The following is a 24,210-nucleotide window of genomic DNA, read 5'->3' on the forward strand; positions in this document are numbered from 1 at the left end:
GATTAGGGTTAGGGTTAGGATTAGGGTTAGGATTAGGGTTAGGGTTAGGATTAGGGTTATGATTAGGGTTAGGGTTAGGATTAGGATTAGGGTTAGGGTTAGGGTTAGGATTAGGGTTAGGGTTAGGATTAGGGTTAGGATTATGATTAGGGTTAGGGTTAGGATTGGGGTTAGGGTTAGGATTGGGGTTAGGGTTAGGGTTAGGATTAGGGTTAGGGTTAGGATTAGGGTTAGGGTTAGGATTAGGGTTAGGGTTAGGATTAGGATTAGGATTAGGGTTAGGGTTAGGATAGGATTAGGTTCAGGATTAGGGTTAGGATTAGGGTTAGGGTTAGGATTAGGGTTATGATTATGATTAGGGTTAGGATTAGGGTTAGGTTTAGGGTTAGGGTTAGGATTAGGGTTAGGGTTATGATTAGGGTTAGGGTTAGGATTGGGGTTAGGGTTAGGATTGGGGTTAGGGTTAGGATTAGGGTTAGGGTTAGGATTAGGGTTAGGGTTAGGATTAGGTCTAGGATTAGGATTAGGGTTAGGATTAGGGTTAGGGTTAGGATAGGATTAGGGTCAGGATTAGGGTTAGGATTAGGGTTAGGATTAGGGTTATGATTATGATTAGGGTTAGGATTAGGGTTAGGTTTAGGGTTAGGGTTAGGATTAGGGTTAGGGTTAGGATTAGGGTTATGATTAGGGTTAGGATTAGGGTTAGGATTAGGGTTAGGGTTAGGATTAGGGTTAGGGTTAGGGTTAGGATTATGATTAGGGTTAGGGTTAGGATTGGGGTTAGGGTTAGGATTAGGGTTAGGGTTAGGGTTAGGGTTAGGATTAGGGTTAGGGTTAGGGTTAGGATTAGGGTTAGGATTAGGGTTAGGGTTAGGATTAGGGTTAGGATTAGGATTAGGATTAGGGTTAGGGTTAGGATAGGATTAGGTTCAGGATTAGGGTTAGGATTAGGGTTAGGGTTAGGATTAGGGTTATGATTATGATTAGGGTTAGGATTAGGGTTAGGTTTAGGGTTAGGGTTAGGATTAGGGTTAGGGTTATGATTAGGGTTAGGGTTAGGATTGGGGTTAGGGTTAGGATTGGGGTTAGGGTTAGGATTAGGGTTAGGGTTAGGATTAGGGTTAGGGTTAGGATTAGGTCTAGGATTAGGATTAGGGTTAGGATTAGGGTTAGGGTTAGGATAGGATTAGGGTCAGGATTAGGGTTAGGATTAGGGTTAGGATTAGGGTTATGATTATGATTAGGGTTAGGATTAGGGTTAGGTTTAGGGTTAGGGTTAGGATTAGGGTTAGGGTTAGGATTAGGGTTATGATTAGGGTTAGGATTAGGGTTAGGATTAGGGTTAGGGTTAGGATTAGGGTTAGGGTTAGGGTTAGGATTATGATTAGGGTTAGGGTTAGGATTGGGGTTAGGGTTAGGATTAGGGTTAGGGTTAGGGTTAGGGTTAGGATTAGGGTTAGGGTTAGGGTTAGGATTAGGGTTAGGATTAGGGTTAGGGTTAGGATTAGGGTTAGGGTTAGGATTAGGGTTAGGGTTAGGATTAGGGTTAGGGTTAGGATTAGGGTTAGGGTTAGGATTAGGGTTAGGATTATGATTAGGGTTAGGGTTAGGATTAGGGTTAGGGTTAGGATTAGGGGTAGAACCAGAACTAACGTTAAGCAAACAGAACCAAACTCATGCAAACAGAACCAGAACCAAACTCAAGCAAACCCATCCAGAACCGAACCAGACCTGAATCAGAACTGAACAAGAACCTTACCAGAACTTAACCAGAACTGATCCTAACCAGAATCGTACCAGAACCGAACCAGAACCGAACATCAACTGAACCAGAACCGAACATCAACTGAACCAGAACCAAACCAGAACCGAACCAGAACCGAACTCAAGCAAACAGAACCAGAAACAATCTCAAGCATACAGAACCAACTCAATTAAACACAAACAGAACAAAAATGAGCAAACAGAACCAGAACCAAACTCGAGCAAACAGAACCAGAACAAGAACCAATCTCAAGCAAACTAAACCAGAACCAAACTTGAGCAAACCCATCCAGAACCGAACCAGACCCGAACCAGAACTGAACCAGAACCGCACCAGAACTTAACCAGAACCGAACCGATCCAGAATCGTACCAGAACCGAACAGAACCAGAACCGAACCAGAACCGAACAGAACCAGAACTGAACCAGAACTGAACCAGACCCGAACCAGAACTGAACCAGAACCGCACCAGAATCGCACCAGAACTTAACCAGAACCGAAACGAACCAGAATCGTACCAGAACCGAACCAGAACCGAACAGAACCGAACAGAACCAGAACCGAACAGAACCAGACCCGAACCAGACCCGAACCAGAACTGAACCAGAACCGCACCAGAACTTAACCAGAACCGAACCGAACCAGAATCGTACCAGAACCGAACCAGAACCGAACCGAACAGAACCAGAACCGAACAGAACCAGAACCGAACAGAACCAGAACCGAACCAGAACCGAACCGAACCAGAACCGAACCAGAACCGAACCAGAACCGCACCAGTACTTAACCAGAACCGAACCGAACCAGAATCGTTTCAGAACCGATCCAGAACCGAACAGAACCAGAACCGAACAGAACCAGAACCGAACCAGAACCGAACCAGAACCAGAACCGAATCGAAATAGAACCAAACTAAAGCAAACAGAACCAGAACCAGAACCAAACTCAAGCAAACAGAACCAGAACCAGAACCAAACTCAAGCTAACAGAAACAGAACCAAATCAAGCAAACAGAACCAGAACCAATCTCAATTTAACAAAACCAGAACCAATCTCGCCAGGATACACAGCCTCCCCTCATCACCTGTATCCTATATCCTCACATATGATGGGCCGCATGGCCGCCATGCTGACCAATCAAAACAAAGTTCTGCTGTGAGCAGAGCTGGGGCTGAGCACTGTGAGAGCTAAGCAGTGAAAGGAAACAACTGGGAGCCGGCGCTCTCTCGATGCAAGTCGGCTCTTCTGATTCACTATAAAGCATCGGCTCTCAGAGCCGCAGCTTTTGCTCATGACACATCACTAGTCCACAGCCATGAAAGCAAACTGTTAACTGCACTTATGCCGAGCTGCACTTTGAGCTGACAGAACTTCCATAGTTAATATGATCATGATCATGCAAACACAGAGAAGAGCAGAGCCTGATCAAAATGTTTTCATGTCTAAGGACAGATAGGAAGTAGTAATGTTTGTGCTTCTGTAGTTGGTGTTTATATACCTATATATAAATAATTGGAAAGAGTTAACCAAAAAAAACATAATACTAAAGTAAATGTTCGTTTCAGTCATATTGAAATTCCCTGCAACACTTTTATGACCTTGCCGACTCGACTCCTAGCAAGGTACCTTGGAAATAAGCAGTCGTATTAGTCTCAACTGTAGCATAACCTCCAGAGACCCAGCTGACCTGTGGGATCCTCTCTGTCAGCAGGGCTGTGCTTGCGTGGGAGTCTATATGGGGCAGCCTGTCCTACTTACACTAAGAGAGCTGTGCAGCGGTCGATGTCGGAAGAAAAGAGAGGAAGCTGAAATGAACGATTGTGTTTCTTCAAACGCGTGCACCAATAAAAAACTTTTACATGCATGGTCATCAAAACCCTGAGAGATTCTCATCAAAACAGCTGTTACCTCCTCCTTAAATGTTGTAAGAGGGTGAGTGATAAACGACTCAAAAGAGAACAGGAATAAGGAGGGAAAACCAATTAGAGACCTGAGGAGTGTTGTACATAATGCATAGAGTCCTAAACTAGTGCAGAACATAGTGTGCACCTCCCACACAGTGAAGACATACATCATCGGAGGAACTTTGAACTCCTGCCATGCCTGCAGCAGGCTTTATACATAATTGATCCTCTGTAACAAGGCGTTACATCATGGCCTCCATTAGACAGAGATATGTTTAAGAGCACTCTGCATGACCACAACTTTGTCGAGACATTATTATTTATTATATTTCAGAAACTATCAAATCGATCCAGAGGGAACCTTGTGCAAAAATTGATATCTCAACAGGGGATGTATCCATTACCCGATATCTGCATCCTTTGTGTTCACATATCCAACGGAATACCTTGGCACCTTAAAGATGCATTTATCAAGGACATAATCTCAATCTCTGGTTGTTGAGTCTTCTTCTTCTGCTGCTCCTTCTTCTGTGAACCAGTTACCGTAAAAAAATAAAGCTGGGGTTTAAATGTGTTCCTGTGCTGACTCCCTTTGTGTTCAGCAATGTGCAGTCTTTATGCAGATGTGTAGCTATTTCCGGGACCATCTGTTATTACCACCCTGCCAGCTACTCATACAAGAGTTGAGCTCAGTCTACGGTAGTTTTGATCATTTTGAGGTACAGACAAACACTCTGCCCATGACCAATTCATCTAGACTTGCGCCATTCACCCGTTGGCCAGTTGTTGTCTTAAATTGTAGTCTTGTCAATCAAACCAGCACTCCATAAGGTTTAATTACTACATATTTTCTTGGAATACATGAATATTACCCAATTATAACCTAAGCTGTAAAAAACACAACACAAGACAAATAGTTTAGGATTTCAAGGATGGTGCCGGGGCTGGCCAACCACATTTCAAAATGAGCCCATGCCCCTTCTTACCAATCCTCCAGACATGCCCCCACCTTTTACACTTAATGCTCTGTAAAAGGAAGGTTTTCACCGACCTCCTCAAGTATCACTCCCCATCTCACCTCCTCAGATCCTCAGATGCCAATCTCTTGTCTCCTATCACCAAGAAAAATAACTGCACCTTGGGGGACAGAGCCTTTACCATCCCGGACCCAACTCTCTGGAACTCCCTCCCCCTAAACTCTCCCTCTACTCCCTTCCCATCTCTGTTTTTTGTATTTTCTAAAGTTAATTTTTATTTTTGCACTTAATGTATTGCATCTTTGAGTAACTAGAAAATCGCTATATTATTATTATTATTATTGTTATTGTTATTGTTATTGTTATTGTTATTGTTATTATTATTATTATTATTATTTATTTATTATTATTTATTTATTATTATTACATCAGGAAACATACAAAGAAATACCTTCAAATCTGTCATAGGTCCAGCTTTGCAGATAAAATGGTAAAAGCACATTTCATGACACGTAAACTCAATGTGCTTTACATGGAGCATTAAAAATATGAAAATCTATATAGTTTTAAACAATAACAGAAAAACAATAGATACACCCAACATACATCAAACAAGGCTCACAGCAATCAAAACAAGTGTTGCTGCACATGCATCCAGTCACATCAGTCATCATATCATTCATACGCTTGGGAAAATAAATATGTTTTGAGGTCTTTTTAAAAGTGGAGACAGTAGTGATGGACCTTAGGACATCAGGCAGTTTGTTCCAAAGAGAAGGACCACAGTAGCTGAAGGACCCTTCACCAGACTTTAAGTGTACTCTGGAAATGGTTAAAAGTCTTCCACCTGCTGACTGAAGGATCGGGGTCGGGTTATACACTGTGAGCAATGATACTACTCACATCAAATCAAAATTCTTTGTTATTAAAATGTAACTTGTTCTTGAAAATGTATAAGCTGGTTAATCAATGTTGTTGGAAATGTATATTTGTGAACAAAGGCATTAATAAAATAGAAGCACAAATACTTCAGCAGCCCTCTGGAAACTTAAACATGTTGCTACTGAAGTATGAGTGTTGCAACCTCACACAGCTGTTAAAGTGGTTTTAGACTCCTCATTGCTACCTGTGTAGAAACAGCTTCTCTATACTCTAACGCTTAGATATTTTAGAACTGAATATGTCAGTATATGGGGAAGAACCACCAGTTTGTGTCAGCCTTGAAAAAGCCAAACTTACCCTACCCTACTTTTCATTATGTCACAATGTTTTCATTTGACTGACAAACCGTAACTTCTGACTTTTAGCTGAGCACATCACCATCTTTGTAAAATATGATGGACTCGCGCTGTCATCCCGTTTCACTTGAAGAAGTGATTTGGTAGAAATGCTGTATAAATCTCTTTTAAATATTCATGAATCAACTTAAACCCCTGAGCTGGAGGGGAAAAAACTAATTCCTCCTTTGCTGATGTCTTCTATGTAGACAGAAAGCTTTTCATGAGCTTCTCTCACATGTGAAGGTGTGTGTTCGACTGTTTTTTTGTATCCCCATGCACTGAATGTGGAGCGTGTGTGGATGTGTAAATAGTTCCCTCTTTTCTCTCATATCTGAACATTTCCTTATATGTGTGAATATTAAAGCCTCAGATTTGCCTTTGAGCTTTGTATGTCAAAATCACTGGTTGGGAAACATCAACATGGGCAACTAGAGATTCTTCTAGTGTATGCTGCTCTCTGAAATGTGCACTTGTTCGCTTCATCTGTTGATTTGACGGGCACTGACTGCACAATCCCTGCTGATGGGAGTTTAAAGTAGCCCCTCCTGCTCTGCTCAGTGGTGTCATTGTGATCCATGACAGTGATGATAGCTAGAAAGCAGGACTGCTTAATATGCAAATGAGAGCATGTGATATACAAAGTAGTCTGCAAATCCTTTGCAATACTTCATTTTCTCAATCCACGCGATAAAGAAAACCAACACACTGACGTGCAGGAGGTCAAAAGAAAGTTATCACAGGACTAAAATAGCCACAGAAGGATTGCCTCATTTTTATTGTCTCCATTCCAGACAGACAAACGGGGCGTTGTTTTCAGGCTAGGACTAGGAGGTGAGGAGGATGCTATGACATGCTATGAAAGAGAGGAGGCCAGAATGTGAAAACAAGGGTTCCAATTGCAGCTGCTGGTGTGCGTTTGAATCAGATGCCTGCAGGTCCCATCAAACAAGCGCCTCTTACAAAAAGCGTACTATCACACCACAGAGACGTCATATCCAATGCACCTTACTTTTCCACTTCATGTCAATGCACATTAACCTCTCACACATTGAACTGGTGCCATGACTGCATCTGGCAACCAACCTCTCGTGCTCCACTCCGTATCGTTCTCCATTACTCTGACTGGATGATGGAGAAAATGCTACAAAACTGCTGAAGGTCATACAAATGTTGTTTGGTTATCTCTCAATACTTTTCTGTGGGGATAAGTCAACAAATTCTGACTGCCATGCATGGGTCGCCACAAATATATCATTGCATTGAAAACTGAAATGCGCTAACAAGCCATGCGGATAGTACATCACCAGCTAGATAGATAACATAGATATTTTGAAATAAACACAAGTTACTTGCACCGTTATGAAAAAGATAAGCATCCAGTGGGCCCTACTAAGGTATCACCTTCCAAAGACCCAGGCTCCATTTATTCAAACTCCAAGTATTGATGATGCTGTTACTACCTGGGCTACCACTTGGCCCTAAATGGCCCCCACATCCCGTCCATGGAACAAGATGGGCAGCAAGGGCAAACACATCAACAGGGTCATCATGTGGGCACTCTTCCTAGCTATTCTGTTGTCAAGTTGTCAACACTTCAGGGAAGCGCAGCAGTATGTTCAGGTGTCAAAGAACCACCCCTGTCCATGCTAGCTCTCATTGGCCATTATAGTAGAGGGGTAGTGAGTCAGAGTTTCCTATGTCTGGTGGGTGTGAGTTCCAGAGTTGGGGAGCAGAGCAATTGACAGCTCTGCTCCCCATGGTGCTGAGACGGGCAGAGGGCACAGAGAGGTGGAGGGAGGAGGAAGACCTGAGGGAGCGAGAGGGGGTGGCAATGCGGAGGAGATCAGACAGGTACAGGGAGGCAAGGTTGTGGATGGCATTAAATGTATACAGGAGGATTTTGAAGGTGATTCTGATTTCGACCAGGAGCCAGTGAAGCTGCTGGAGGACGGGTTGATGTGGTGAAAGAGCTGGGACTAGAAGTCTATTTGGGCCTTTTCTGACCACAGATTTTGTTAAAGTTTCAAATCTTGCTTTGAACATACTACTTTGTTGACTTTTTCGAGTTGGGTGGCCCCAACATCTGACCAAATCAGACTTGTGGATGGCTGGTCAGAATTTTGGAACAAAGCTAATGCATATAACTGCTTTGCATTTCTCAAGATTAGCAGCCAGGCTAACAAAAGCTGATCTGCCTTGTGATATACTGTTCATCACCACAACATTGGAATTCCCTTGGCGGATATACCAAAGAGAGTCCAGATATTACTGTTTATGTCTGTTGTGGCATTTTGTGGATGTGGATAGTATCATCTGTGTATGTCAGTTCTGTTGGTGTTCCCCAAGCGGCAACCTCCAGTCTAAAAATATGAGTCCAATGCGGAAGTGCTAAAAACTGCAGTTCATTGAAGATCCGCTTGAGGCTGGCTCTGGAAGTACCGGAAACCACATACGCGGCAATTTCGAAGATATTGATATTACGAGTCTTCCAATGAGAGGCAAAGCTGACTTGATTGACAGGCGGGAACACTGTAGCTGTTGGCTAAGAGGCTCAAAGCCCACCTCTTTACGTCACAATCGCTCGACAGCAGCAATATGGCTGCCACCGATGACTGGCCTCAAAACAGCATTTCAGAAACAGATGGGTGACGTCACGGATACTACGTCCAAATTTTATACTGTCTATGGTGTTCCTACAGCTTGGAGTCATAAAAGTTACATTCTTCGCTATGCCAATAATAAGGTAAACCAGCGCAAACTTGACCCCCCATAATAACAAGGGAGCTCCTTACTGACAGAGTCACTGAGGCTTGATGCTTTGCTGATTGTAAAACCAGAATACAAAGGGAAACGTATGCTGTGACAAAGCTGCCACAATATGTTTTTTAAATGGCAGCTTTCCCAAAGCCAGACCAGGTCAGAAAAAGTGACGATATGAGAGTTGGTAGCACACAGTTGCAGGTAAAGGTAGACATAAAAGGGAACTGACTGATTCAACCTGATTCAAGGTACATGATGAATGCTCTGTCATGGCTGAATCAACAAGACAGTCTGGACGTCTTTCTTTACCAGAGAATAGCACTCTGTCCTCTTGGTGAACCATCATTGTGTGCCTGTGGTACTGTAGCTGCCTCGACTCAGCCAGTTTATAGTGTCTGTCCCAGCTTGAGGGGGCCGAGTATGAGGCGGGGGGGGGGGGGGGGGGGGGGGGACAGGGAGAGGCTGGGGTCAGCTGGAGGACAGCTGCAGGATTCCTGCCTATCCTACCACTCAGCTCTTATTAGTCAGTTTTGGTAAGGCAAACCAAAGGGCACCATGTTGTGGTTTCTGAAATAGAATAAGTAGGAGCCAGTTCCTGTAATAGGACTATATGGCAGCAGTCCAACTGACATACAGACAACTTTTTTTTTCCTGCAACTAACCATCCAATATGAACTCTACAAGTGAGAAAAAAAGTCAGAGAAAATATTGAGAAAAGAGTAAAATCAGGGAAGGATCAAACTCTACCCCTGAAATCAAAGTCCATTAAGTTTATGATAAAGGTAACAATCGTCCCTTCTTCCTTGTATACTCCTCCTTCTAGCATTTACTGTGTTGTAGGGGTTGGTAATGTGGAAAAAATATCATAGCACAACTTTTTTAATTGCAGAGTCACAGTCTTGAATTTATTACTGATCTTAGTCATGTTTATTTTCAACACTATTTTGAAAGGTACTGACATGTTGAAGCTAACTAATTTCCCCATTTGAACTGATGCAGTATCTGAAGGTAGTACGTAGTATGACTCTTCTGTTGGATCTGTTTTGCAGTATGCAGGGCCAGGCGTAGCTGATAGCAAAACTGCTTCTTTAGCATCACTTATGATTTAAAAAGTTAAAGCTGCTGTTGGTAGTCGTGATATAAACATCAGTTAGGAGAGAGATTTTGAATGTCAACACTACCCCCCTCACCAGATTTTGCCTACTTTTGCCAGCTTCCCAGCCAATCAGGACGACGTAGTAAGGGCCGCCACTCAACCAATCAGGACAGAGGGTAGGAGAGTAGCTCTGATTGGTCCATGATGACGGGAACGAGGGGAATAATAACATTGCTTGATACAAAGGCATTGGAAAACACAGAGATTTCGCCATAACAGGACCTAAAAACTGAGTGCCCCCCTTCAAAAAAGAAGAAAAAAAGAAAAAGCCGAACATTAGCACTATGCATTGTGGGAAACAGTACGCGAGGGAGACTGGTCCGCTGGATACTGAGAAATTTTCCTGAATCAGTACAACATCGAGGTATATTTGGCAAACTGCAGATTTTGCTCTTGTTCACATACTGGATACTACATACTGCTAGTATAGTAGGCGGTTTTGAAAACAGCCTCTGTCTTCGGGTTTACCATCTTTTCAGTGCACCTTATGTGTGTAATCTGATACTGATAAAGACAGTTAAGTAACAGAGTATACACCACCTATCACAAAACACTGAGAACTCACAGGAAAACTTTTGAGAAGTAGGCTTTGTATTTTCATACTGAGCCTGGATTGGAGCCATGATGCACAACTACAGAATGAGTCATCCCACAAAGTATCCGGAGGTTTCTCTAGCCAGTGTGTCTGAATGTCATAATACTTTCAGGACACCTCTTTCTGTTTCTGTTCTGACACAAGGTAGATTTATAGGGTGCGACAGGATGACAAAGAAGCTGTCAAACATGTCTTTTAGTATTCCTGCACCATTTTTCAGATGGTGCATCATAACAACATTTCATAGACAATGATCCTCGACTGACCCCTGCTACTCAGCTGATCCCAAATCTGCTGCCTGTCTTCAGAACAGCCCTCACAGGGTTCCAGTGTCACTTCCGAAACTTATCCATGCATGAGTAGGATTAGGCGAGACTTGCATGTGTGTATATGTGTGTTCATTCCAAGCTATATTTATCTTATTTTCTCTGTCAGGTCAGCCAAGTGTCTTCCAAGCATGAGGTCTGACTTCCTGGCTGACATCATTATGTTATGTTGTGTTTTTTTTTTTACTTTCTATGAGCATGCTTATATGTGGAATTGTGTGCATGCATACTTGTGTACGTGGTGAATACACAATTGTTTATTCACATTAGAGTTGTTGTGTGTTTGTGTGTGTGTGTGTGTGTGTGTGTGTGTTTGTGTGTGTGTGTGTGTGTGTGTGTGTGTGTGTGTGTGTGTGTGTGTGTGTGTGTGTTTCAGTGTGTGTGTGTGCATGCATGTCCTTAGATGCCTCAAAATGACAAAGTCCATTTGTCAAACTGGTTGCTGATCCAGTATGTCTCGCCAGTCTTCGTCCTCAGACTGAGGTCAGTACCCCCCCAGCAGCGGCTCTTACATAATTCGGAAATTTTGTTGACACCAAAACAGGATCAGAAATGTAGCTCTGAGTGGCAGAAGTCACACTTTAGTTGTGGGCTTACCAGAGGCCAAGGTTAACCACTTGTTTCATAAGTAGATGATTTAGGTGGGGTGACATAAGTGATTTCTAATTATGTTCAGCATATTTCTCTCAAGGGGGTGCTAAATTTTCCTTAACTACTGTCAAGTGACTGACAGATCCAAAGTTTCAGACCTCTATAAACCAGTTATATGACTCTGTTACCTATTCTAATATGCTATACAGTGACCTTGCATTATATAGTCATATTATATACAGTATCTACTTGAGGTGTAAATTGAAGTCGCACTAGATACTTGTGAAAATCAGTGTCAACTGAATCTGTGTCTGTATCTCATAAAGGAGAAGGGAAAAACAATACAGATTTTCTACTTTATCCTGGTTGTTTTATTATTTTTGGACACCATGAAAACATCATGTCATAGAAGAGCTCTCTATTACCCCTTTTCTGCCGGTGCTCAATTGAGAACCATTTTTTTGTGTTTCGACTAGGAGAGAACCGGCTCCCAGCCAGGAAAACTGGTTCCAGAGCAGCACCAACTCTTTGCTGGTCTAGAACCGCGAACTGCTTCCGTCAGGGGCGAGGGGTGAAATTGCCGTCCATTTAAAGTACGACGAGTAGCACAGAAGTGTTGGTACAATTGGATAAGTTATATTTGGGACCTCCTGTGATTACGAAAAGCCAGGAGCAACACCAGCAAGCATGCTACGTTGTCCACATTCGATGAAATTGTGAGGGAAAGTTCGCGCTAGCCCTGCTGGGATAAGCGGTCACGTAGAAGTGACGTCCTGACGTGGCCCTTCAACAGGCTCGAGTGGGGGAAAAAACAAACTGGTGTCAAGTTGGTTCGCAAGTTCAACCAACTCAGAACCAGCGCAAACACCAGCCCGGAACTACAACCAGGTTTGCGTTGATCGAAAAGGGGTATATTCGGTCCAGGGTTCCCTCTCCTCCCAGCTGCTGTGTTGGTGAAGGACTGAATGTTCCTTGGTAAAGAATCTGTCTGCCCTCCACTGTGGCCGGGTTCGAAGTCCTGGAATCACAACTAATTGGCGGATTACACTTCATCTTATCACCTAATGTTTAAGTTATTATTATTTACATATTGGAGGAGACTTTTTATTAGATGAAGTTTGAGTGTTTGGATTCAACCATGAACAGTCCTGTCAATACTTGGACTGTTGAATTATCTTGTGAAATACATAAAGGACCAAGTCATTGTGTGTAAGAAAAACAAATTGAAATGAATGAGTGAAATAATAAACCCCTGACTATGAGTGTGCTTTTGGTTTCTGCATGTACTGCAGTCAGTTTAAATGAATGTCATTTTGAGTTTTTTGATAACCTTTCTAAGTCAGCAAATGTTACTCATTACAGGCGAGATGGCTGTCACCTTTCATAAAAGCCAATGAAAAGAAATACAAACTCACACCAATTGTTTTTGTATGGATGCAGTCCATCCAAAGTAGAACACACAAGCTTGTGGCAGGTGTTGGATGAAGAGTTTCACTTCAGAAGGTACAGCTGACCTTGATTTCAGGTGACTTTGCTGCCTCACTTTGTTTTCCAGCAAGCGAGAGTACTGAGATTTGTTTTTGTTGCTGGTGCAAAGCTAGAAACAGCCTTGTCTTTGTAATATAGTTGTTAAGTATGGGAATAAAACATGACAGAATTGTATGTCAAATACAGCCAGTGGTATATTTCTATTCCAGATGTCATTGACGTTTCTGTGGCCTGTTGGGGAGAGAATCCCATGACATTGGAAATGGACAGTTTGGTAAATCACAATATTTTGCTCATGCTTTTAATAGGAATATGACCACACTACTATTTCACATGCACAGATTGCATTGGCACTGATTTAATGTAGACCAGCAAAAGAAGGATAACAGCACTGTAAATATGCTACATTCATACATTCAGCTTAGGGACTCCAGAAAGGTCAATGGTTAGATGGAATGATGTTAAGGCAAATTTAAACAAAACTTACTTTAATAAGACAAACTTCATTGTAGTAGTTTTAATTACCTTTTAATAGTAGAAAGAGGGCCTGGTACATTTAGGTTGCAGGTTTAAATGAACACTTTTCTTCATGTTTCTAGTATGGTTCAATGATAATTCAGTAGCTGTGCAGATATACAACTCTCCACTGAAATTATCATAAAAACTGTGGATATGATAAATCTCTGAAAACCTGAGTTTTTATGTTGTAAAGAATGCTAAATAATCTTTGAAACGTTTCATAACAGGTCCAGATGTGTTTGTGGTACTGAATGTTCTTCCTCTCGTGAAAACTTTCTTCCAGCACTGAGTTTTGCTGCAGAAGCCCTGTAGGGGTTTATATTTTCTGGTCTGTAAGGAGACAGTTGGTTAAGGTCAAGTAGTCATGATGATGAATGATGACAATGAAATGAGTCTCCTGTTGGGCTCTGACTCACATACAGTACTAAGAACAATTCATGTGACATGTTCCAAAAAGAAGCCCATGCACACACACTGACATTATGTGCAACACAGTTGGTCTTCCTTCTTCTGTCAAGCTGAGCAGTTCATCGCTGGTACATTGAGCACAGTGCGGAGAACAGCTCAGCATGAAATATTCCCTTGTGGACTGACCTGAACCCCCCCTAACATTTGTCTGAGCTTGAAGAAGGCCTTAAGCACAACATTTTTTACTGAACCAAAGAAAAACCGCAAAACCTTAAGCCCTGAATTCCACAAACATCAATGTTCATGCAGACAAACGCAATATCAAACAGTTATGTGAACATGATGCTCCACTGTACAATTAAAGCCCAAAAGGGAAAGATGCCTAACCCTGGAAGATCAGCAGGGATATTTACAGAATTATGGAAACATAACACACCACCATGTACCAAGTAGATTCTTAAAGGCCATCAAATAGCCGTGGCCCAAAGTATGAGATGTCAAAGGAACATGTCTTCAGTTATCATTAAGTACATAAACAAGTTTGGACAAGCTGAGCTAACAAAAAACTAAAAAAATATTCAAATAACATGTCTTCTAAACCTAAGGATTTCCAGTCAACCAATCACAACATGTTTACAGAACATGTCAACCTCCTATATTTTCAGGGCAGCTTCAGTTCACCTTGGCATTAATGCTATTAATCCCTTGAACTCCATTATAGGGACCGATCACTTTTAATATTACTTCATTTGGTGGTCACTGTCAACACAGTCCCATTTCTTCCGTAGGTTTTCATTGGGCTACAGATACGGTTAATGGTAGATGGATGTGAAAGCCCATGTCCATGGTCCACATTACTTCTTCAGCCATCAAGCCACTCAGTGACCCCTCACTCTCTGTGTTTAGGCACATTGTCCTCCACTTTCAGAGTGATAAAAATGGACCATGCTATAAATGCAACTACTAGAAACAACTTTGGATTGATTTGAAGAGGTTCTTTACTATTAAGTGACAAAGCTGACCAAAACCATGACAGAAAAAGGTGCTACCATTGCATTTACAGTAGGGATGCACAATATTGGATTTTTATATCAGATTTTATACCAGATATGCCGATATTTTACAACTCATTTAGCAGATTACCGATACCGATATTTTTTTCCGCCCACCTAATTGCAGAGATCATCAATTATCTTCTGTATTGGAATTAGCGTACAGTATTATGGTGATACTCTTATCACATTTGTTATGTAATATTCATTTCTTGTGCAAAATAAGAAAAATACTTAAAACTGCATATTTATATATGACAATTGCTTTCATACAAACAGATACATCCTACTTAAAACTTGGATGATGATATCCCTGAGACAATCATAACAATATCCACAACCAGGGCAAATTTGGCCAATTTCGCATTTGACATAGTAAGTAAACCTAACCTCTGTTCACAGGGAACATGTGAAAAGTGCAACTGTACAGCAATTAAACCCAAATTAAATAAACAAATAAAATGGTTTACTCTTTGACAGTAAATGGGCCTAAATTAGTCAGCTACATGTACCTTACAGACTGCTGCTTAAATTCAAATTTAACTTAAAACATGAGCCCAACATGTGTGCAGCAGCCCATTATTTTATCAGTTAATAATAATGGCGGATATCGGCATGTTGGCCGATGTTTGATAGTTCATTTTAAAGCTAATATCGGCCGATACTGATAATGTGCCGATAATATCCTGCATCCCTAATTTACAGTGCTACATGATTCCTTCACTGCAGGGATGAAGCATTTAGCATTTGACTTCTAGTTTAAATCACCTATCTGAATGTTTCTTACTGCAGAGGGCCAACTGCACAGATTGTGCCTCTGTTTTACAATGACCTAATTCACTGTAAACACCTATATCCCAGTATCTCATTGTTTAGCTTCAGACACCAATGAGTGAGTCACTGAGACTATATCCTTGTTTCTGAAAGTGCTATGATTCTAATCTATATTAATGCTATGGTCACATCAGTTGGCCTCATAATGTTGCCCAAAAGATGTTTCTTTGAGTGATGAGTTCTTACCAGACAGCTACCAGCTTTGAGGTTTTGTATTTGTGTAACCTCCCTTCCCCCGAATGCAAAAACACCCCGTAGCCACAGCTTTAAATAGGACTGTGATTTACACAAGTAAACTGTAGTGCCTCAGTAAGTGAAAGGGATGCACATGGTGAGATATATTGGTGGTTTTCATGTCACTGCCCTTCACTGCCCTTTGGGAGCAGCTTATTCTGATTTCAGCACCCTGGACAGTGACACAGCTCAGCAGGAAAAACACCCAGCACTTCTTTTGCGATTAAACACTCTGTGCATTCAGGTGAACTCATTTTGACCACCGCGGGTTTGTGGGAAGTCTGCTATGACTTTGCATATCTTGTGTTATTTCCTTAGCATCTTGTGTAATCATGTGTTTACAAAACATGGGGACCCCAAGATAGGCAGACGACAACTTTTAAGACAATAAGGAATAATGCTGCTGCAGAAGTGTTTTTAAATCAATGGGTGACCCTGCCCGCGGTGTTGTTCCTTGTCCTGTCGAGACAGACAATGCACACCCTACCATGGCCCCTGTGCGTGTCTGATATATGGAAGAGCTTGTGACTTTGGGTGGCGTCCTGTCTGCTCGCCTCACTGTCACCCTCTGTGAACGCTGCTGGGAGAGGGTTGCCATCGGTGGCTCCCTCCTTCTTTCTACTGCTTCTCTCCTCCCCTCTGTTACTCATCTGACTCGGTTTCTTCCTCTTTATCCATTTCCCTTCCTTTGCTCCCCACAGCTCACTCTTAATTTATCCTTTGCATACCTGTCTGTCTCCTCCATTCTGCATTTTTCTGCTTCTTTGCTATTTCTAACCCTGAATCCCCCCCTCCGCTTGGCTATCCTTTTTGCCCCCTCTCCTTCTTCCATTATTACTTCTTCACAAGCCTGCCAGCCGGGGTTCTTGCTTTTCCTGTCCAGTCAGGATCTCTGATTGGGAGACTGGGACAGGAGCTGAAGGGTGACTACAGGAGCAGAGAAGAAGGGAGCCGGCCACTTGAGGTCGAGGAGCGAGAGGGGAGGTGCTTGCTGGCGGGGCCTGAGACCTGAACCAGACAGACAGTGAAACGTCACACCAAACCCAGACTCTCCAACTGGGATTGCATTTTTGTGTGTGTGTGTATGTCTGTGTCTGTGTTTCGCAATTGTGTGTATGTGTGTGCGGCTGGGGGTTCACAGTGTTAGTAGCTCAGAGCCAGCTGAGGCTGCAGTGGAGACAGACAGAGACAGAGGCACTGAGCAGTACATAGCAAACATCACTGAATGTTGAGTTTTATGGGACTGGGATATCTGCTTTTGGGAGGAAATTTGGCAGGTGAGAGTGTGGGTGCACACGCGGGTTCTGCGAAATGTTTCTTGGTGACTGGGTCGCTTATATAAATGTGTTACTATTTTGTGAATGCCTTTGTGTGAGTAATTAGGGAGCGTGTGTGAATATGTGCTCAGCGCAGTCTAATTTGTGTTATTAAATTACAGTCGTAAGGCGGCGTGTCATCAGCGAGGAGGGTGAACTAATGTTCAGTGATCCATGTTGTCACTGTAGGTTGTAAGCTGACCGCAGGGGGACAGACTTCAGTGTCGCATCCAGAGCCGCAAGGGGAGGTGTGGCCAAGATCACTTGACCAGCAGCAGCAACAGGCCCTGGCTACGGACTTCCTATCAGGTACAGAGGCCAAGACTGTTGGTCAAAAAAGTTTTTCCGTGTCACCAATAAAAGAATGAATAAACATAGAATGGTACTTTATCTATGATATGACATCAGTAGTCATGTTTTGGTGTGAAATGAAGCCATTTTAAGATTTACATTCAAACAAGGAAGCAGATTTATAACATTTGTTTTCAGAATATTAGTTTAGTAATTGGACTGCAACTCTTTTAGCTCAACTTTTACCCGTATGACTGTGAACTAATGGGTGTACTTCCATGACTTAAATCTTCTATTGCTACTTTTTAACAGTTATTAACAGATGTTTGAGCTTCAGTCACATGACTCAGACTTAGGTCGGATTAGGGTCAGAAATCTTGTGCCTTTAGACCTTACTTTAAAGGAAAGGCATAACTGGATTTGAACAAGTAAGCTTATGTTCTTGAATTTGATAAGCATGACTCAGATGATAAGTTTTTTATGACTTGATACCTTAATTTGTAACTTGACTTCGGACTTTGTTTTTTACATATAGGCAAGACTTGACATTTCAATGTGTCTCTAAGAACCATAAAAGCGCAATTTTGGAAGGTTATATGTCCCAAGGGTCTCAAAATTAAATGAGGAGTATTTCTCTTATTGCTTTGGTCAACTTTTTGATCGATGTTGCAAATGCAAGACATTTCTCTGTGGTTCTTAATACTCTTTTTGGTACTTAAAGCTTAACAAAGGCAACAAAGCTAATCAAACATAACCACATGAAAACCTACATTAGCACATACATAGTTACTTTCAAACATATACATAACCACAAACAAACATTAAGCAATAATGTTCAGTAAAGAGGTCTAATGATAGATCATTTATACCTATGTAAACAGAATCTCACATCTCGTGACTATTATTATCAAATGCAGTTGTTATACGATTTATTTTTGCCGTGACACCAAAGCTTTTCTTCTTTCTTCAGTAAATGCCAAACTTCAGAAATGTTTAATGTTCACCCTTTCTCTTTGTTTCCTTCCACCTCTCCCATTATACATTTTTAATGCCATTATGTCCAACCACCACCTCCTCCTACCAATCCATCTCTCACCTCCATTCTTTTCTCTCCTTTGACTCTCTCGTCCATCTTTGCTCATTACACTTGCCTCCTCTCCTGCTTGGTTGTTATTCCCCTCCATCTTATCAGCCTCCATGGCAAGTTACTCAGATCCTCTGGGCTCTCAGACCAGTCCTGCCCACATGATGGATGCTGGCCGGATGGGAGCTTTTTCAGGTATTCTCCCAATATTGTCTTCCACCTGCTACACAGCAGTAATGGGTTAGTGTGATTGAAGCAGGATAACTGACAACAAACTAACACATTTCAATCGTAGTGGAGTGCCTCATCATTACATTTACAGGAGCGATACAAACCTGAGCTTTGAAATGTTATTTGGAACTCAAGAATGATTTAATATTACAGTTTTCACAAAAGTAGATTTGTCTTCTCTAACTCAAAATGTGTTTATGGAACTTCATTTATTGACACTGAAGCTGAGTGATAACACGAGCTTAAGCAAAGTGTTTGCTTACATCAGCACATCCATTAACTTTGTATGACAGTGCTGCACAGATGACACTTAATTACAGACTCTGAATTTCACAAAGATGGCAATTCAAATGTTTCTTTGTCAGATAGTTCCCTGTAGGATGAGGTGTTCAAGGCATGACTTTATACTTCATCATAAAAACACATTTTATACCTTCTGCTCCTCCTATGCCCTGATTTAAATTGGCTTTCAGGACTTCTTCTTTCTTTCATTTCTTTCTTTCATTTCTTTCTTTCATTTCTTTCTTTCATTTCTTTCATTTCTTTCATTTCTTTCTTTCTTACTTTCTTTCTTTTTTCTTTCATTTCTTTCTTTCATTTCTTTCATTTCTTTCATTTCTTTCTTTCTTTGATTATTGTTGTTTTTCTCTCATTCTTTTGCTCTTTCTGTCTTGTATTCATTCTTTCTTTCTACTGCCTTTCCTTATTTCGCCCTTATTTCCGTCCTCCCTTCTTTTTTCCCTCCTTGCCCCTGTCTTTCCTTCCCTCCCTCTTCCCTTCTATCTTTCTGTCTTTTTTATTTTAGCCTTTTTTCCATTCTTTCTTTCTACTGATTCTTTGCTCTATTTTCCTTCCTACCCTTTTCTTTCTTTCTTTTCTTTCTTTCTTTCTTTCTTTCTTTCTTTCTTTCTTTCTTTCTTCTTTCTTCTTTCTTTCTTTCTGTCTTTCTGTATTTCTTTCTTTTTCTTCTTTCTTTCTCTTCTTTCTTTCTTTCTTTCTTTTTTTTCTTTCTGTCTCTCTTTCTTTCTTATTTCCATATTCCCCTTCTTCCCCCTTTATTTCCTTCCCTCCCTCTTTCCTTCTTTCTTTCTGTCCTTTTCCTTGTGCCCTTTCTTTTTTGTTGCATTCTCTTTTTTTCTGTTTTTCTTTTTCTTTCAGTATTTCTTTCTATTATTACTTTATTCTTTCTTTCTTTTTTTTAAATTGTTGCATTCTTTCTCTCTCTAAGACTGTCTTCTCATTTTACTTTTTTTGTCTATTCCAACTTCTTATAATTGAATTTGAGGATTTCATTATTTGTTTTATGTGGTTGACAATCCAATAGTGATCACTCTTATTGATCCATACTGTTATTCTTGCCTCACTAATTTACTCTGCATATAATCCTTGAGTACTGAAATACAGTTCAGTACTTTGTTTATGAGATGAACAATATATGATAACATCAATTATACCAAATGTAGTTAACATGAACCTCTTGACTTTCATACTTGCAGCTTTTTTTTCTCCAAAAGTATTTTTTAAGGTATTATTCCAAGAATGCTTCTTTTGTGTTTCAAGAACAAGTAGCCAGCTGAAACACTTGGCAATTATATCAGTGCTGTTGCTTGTTTAATCAGGGCATATGTTTGTTTCCAAAAGGTCAATTTTAAGATGTTTTTAAGCAGGAGGAACTTCAGTGTAGCTGGAGTCACAAGTTCAGTTTAGTTTGACTTCTGTAAATAAAAATGCATCAGCATTTAGTTAGTTCTATAAACGGTACAGAATGTAAAGAAAAGAACTTTGAAAATACAGCTCAAAAACATCAGCGAACCTTCAATAAATAAGCATCACTCTGAGAAACTCTAATGTCTCGGCTCGTCAGCTTTCCCTCCTCATTAAAAATGTAACTGGAGTCCAACAACTGGCTCTGAATCTTTGCTTGTAAATTCCAGCCTGATGAATGGCTTGTGGTGAGACTAAGCTTGTTAGCTGCATGCAGAGCTGAAGCTGTCACTGCTGGTACTCCAGAAGGTGACACACACATAAACGCACGCACGCACGCACGCACACACACACACACACACACACACACACACACACACACACACACACACACACACACACACACACACACACACACACACATACACACTTACTCACACAGTTATGAGGCTGAGTTATGTCTTTCACCATGCCAACCTCTGCATACCCATGCAGCTCTCACTGTTGTCTTAATGAGAGCTGTCGTCTCTGGGCCACCGTATCCTGCTCAAGGCTTCAACACAAACACACACTAATGTTCTTTTGCTCCTACTCTCTCTCACAGACGCACACACACACACCCACATGTGGGATCTTGATTCATCGACCTTATTCATGTATTTTTATACGACACACACACACACACACACACACACACACACACACACACACACACACACACCTTTTTGTGTATATATAAACATACATCATGTCAACCAGGCCCTGACAAAGTATACCACACATACTGTACATGTTTATCGCCAGGAGATGTTTAGCTCAAAGTTTATTTTTCTTGTGTTATTGTTATGTCATCTTGTCCTGATGGCTTCCCCTGTCTTTTTTTTTTTTTTTTTTGCTTTGTCATCGCCCTGCTTTTCTTTTCTCTTCCTTGTCATAACACAGAAACGGTCTTTGATTCATCCATGCTAGAATAAATAGACCCATCAGCAAAGTCATATATTATTTATGATTTACGTAAGAGCTGGGCAAATAATCATTTTTTCAGTACCTACAGAAACCCCAATATTTGTTCATTATAAATCAAAGGGTGCAGAAGCTGATTTATAAATATCAGAAGAATTATAGGTTCAAATAAACCTTCATAGATCTCTTTCCTGGCAGATCATTTCTGCCCAAATCTGAATTGTGCTTTGATTTCCCCCAATCAGAGGTCCATGTAAGCGGTTGACATCAGTCCTCCTGCAGGAAGTGTGAGGCTGTTTTGGCAGACTATGTACAGATTTAGGGTCTTATCCTTGCGTCAAACCTTTATGGAATGAGGGGTGGGATATTTCATCTTTGGGACTCTGAAAATGACACTCAAAGATTTCTAAAAGTCACATTTGAAGGGACACGTACCTTCAAATTATTTTTGAGCCTCAAGTAAAATTCCATTAGACTCCATATAAACATCATGATGTCTATTTGTTTTATAAGAAAAACACCATCCTGTACAGCTTAAAAAAAAGGGATAAATCCTGGAAATGGGATCCTAAAGACTCGATATAGCTGTTTCTATATGTGAGAATACATCCGCGGACATCACATATTGTACCTGTTTCTACTTCCTCCTGCTGATTATACAATAAATTGCATCCCTCATTTGTTCAATCTTCATTTAAAAAAAAAAGTGCAAAATAAGAAATGCATAAGAAATCATATCTGAAGGGTCAGCAAATATAGCTGTCTATGCAATCCCACAATTTATTACACCCTCTGCCCAAACACCAATCAAACACATTATAACTGCCACTAGCTACCAGGCTTGGTCATGAATTTCCAGTGCTTGAATATTCATTCACTGATTAAAAATTGAAGAGTTAATGCGAATATTTTCTCATTTTAAAAGTAAAATTTTTCATCGTTTTCTTGGTGCTTGGTTGTAATGCAGTAGTCCCACCAGACGCTGGCTATAGAGCGTCTTAGAGCTGTTTGCTAACTTCATTAAGTATCAGATGGTGAAGAAACCTTAATTCATTAAACAGCACCAAAAAAAACCCATTAGCAACAGTCGTTGGAAATACGTGTGTCATGATGTGAGATTCTGAAACCGAGAAATTGCTTAGACTGAGCATGGCTTTGAAACGTGAACATACACGCCACGCCACTGCATCACAGAAACAATGGCATAAAGGTCAAGACAGATGCTGCCAGTGCCCCCTACCAGTAGCATCTTGTCGCAGTACTGGTTAACGTGACTGCCACACAAACGGACCAATTAAGAATAACGGGGGCTCGTTTAAGAATAGTCACAGAATAGATGCCAGCGATTATCGAATAATATTTTGGCTTGAAATGCCCATCTCTACTAGCTAGTAGTGTTTTATTGCTGTAAAAGAAAAATGTTTGTGGTGATTTGTCACCTGAAGATATGAAACAATAACAGTATGCTGCTAGCTGAGAAAGCAGGTTATAAAATCAAGTGAAAGCTAATTATATTAAAAGAGGTAAACACTCAAAATAAAGCAGTTATGTCAATGCCAGCTGATCTCCTGCTGTTGTCCACGTTTTTCTTATGCTAGTCTTTTTGACGTGTAGGATTCCTTCAGTGTACTGATTCTCATACTGGTGTTGAGGCTACTCAGTATAAGCAAGATTTAAGTGTAGGCATTGGAGCTGATCAACGACGAAGGAATGATATCTGAGCCTCTCTAGTAGCGCAACGTCAGCCAAACAGGGTTGTTGTTGTTTACTAGAAACAAGCTGTGTTCCCTTTGAGTCAGGATGATTATTACACAATATCAGCAGGCAAGATGGGAAGACTACTCTTCAACAAAACTTAACAACTTGTTTAACAAATCTAGCACCCAACATTGACTCTATATGTTTATCTTTCTGTGGTCTTCAGGTTTCTCACAGCCTGCTGGGCTGGGTGTCAACATTGAGGTGGGGGCTGCTCCTCTTACAGCAGAGAGGGTTCCAAGCAAAGCCGAACCACAGCACCCCACACCCACGGTGGGATCTGAAGCCCCTAAAGAGCACAGCCCCATGCTGCCTGAACCGCAGGCTCCTCGCAGCCCTCTGGACCTGTCATCAGGTAAGACATGCATAGATTCAGATATGTGTGTTACAACAAAACAGTGGAAGTATTTACTTGGTTTTTTTTTTCAACAAAGCTGTGCTTGATTATCAGAGTTTATACACACATTTACATCTGTGAAATACCCAAGGCAAGTTTGTGTGTAAACTCGAACATATCATAACCTATTTCTACTTGGTCAAATTTTGGTATTTGTAATTTTTTTTAAGTTTTTCAGCACTTGCTTTAATTAAAAAAAACTGCTTTTTTTTCAAAGGTGTTGCTTTTCCAATTTATACACCAAAATGCTAAATCCTTGAAACAGCTAAAACTATACTTTTTACTGCATTTTAAAAAGTACAACCCATTTTTAAAGCTCTGTTTGTATATAATTAATACATTATAGGCATAATTTTCCCACCACTGTAACCTCACAGCAGAAGTATATCACACAAATTAATGTAACAATGTAGTGTATGATATTTACTGTATGACTGTGCCCCTCCCTGCACTGCCTAAATTGTTCCACAGAGGGGGGCAGTATTCAGGACAGCTGCATGTCTTTCTTTTATATAGCGCCCATCACACACAGACACACAAACACACACCAGCTTCAGTTTAATTTAGCCATCCAGCA

General features: G+C 41.0%; 1 protein-coding gene across 1 annotated transcript in view; it reads left to right on the plus strand.

Moving 5' to 3' along the window:
• The window catches only part of LOC117828934 (microtubule-associated protein 4), a 108,017-nt gene that overhangs the window by 14,689 nt on the left and 69,118 nt on the right, over positions 1–24,210 (plus strand). Inside the window, exons 3-5 of the mRNA XM_034706347.1 lie at positions 17,395–17,514; positions 18,689–18,775; positions 23,403–23,591. Of these exons, the coding sequence (XP_034562238.1) occupies positions 17,395–17,514; positions 18,689–18,775; positions 23,403–23,591 (396 nt within the window). The remainder of the gene's footprint in view (positions 1–17,394; positions 17,515–18,688; positions 18,776–23,402; positions 23,592–24,210) is intronic.

This window comes from Notolabrus celidotus, chromosome 17 (genome assembly GCF_009762535.1).
Source record: "Notolabrus celidotus isolate fNotCel1 chromosome 17, fNotCel1.pri, whole genome shotgun sequence".
Lineage (NCBI taxonomy): Eukaryota > Metazoa > Chordata > Actinopteri > Labriformes > Labridae > Notolabrus > Notolabrus celidotus.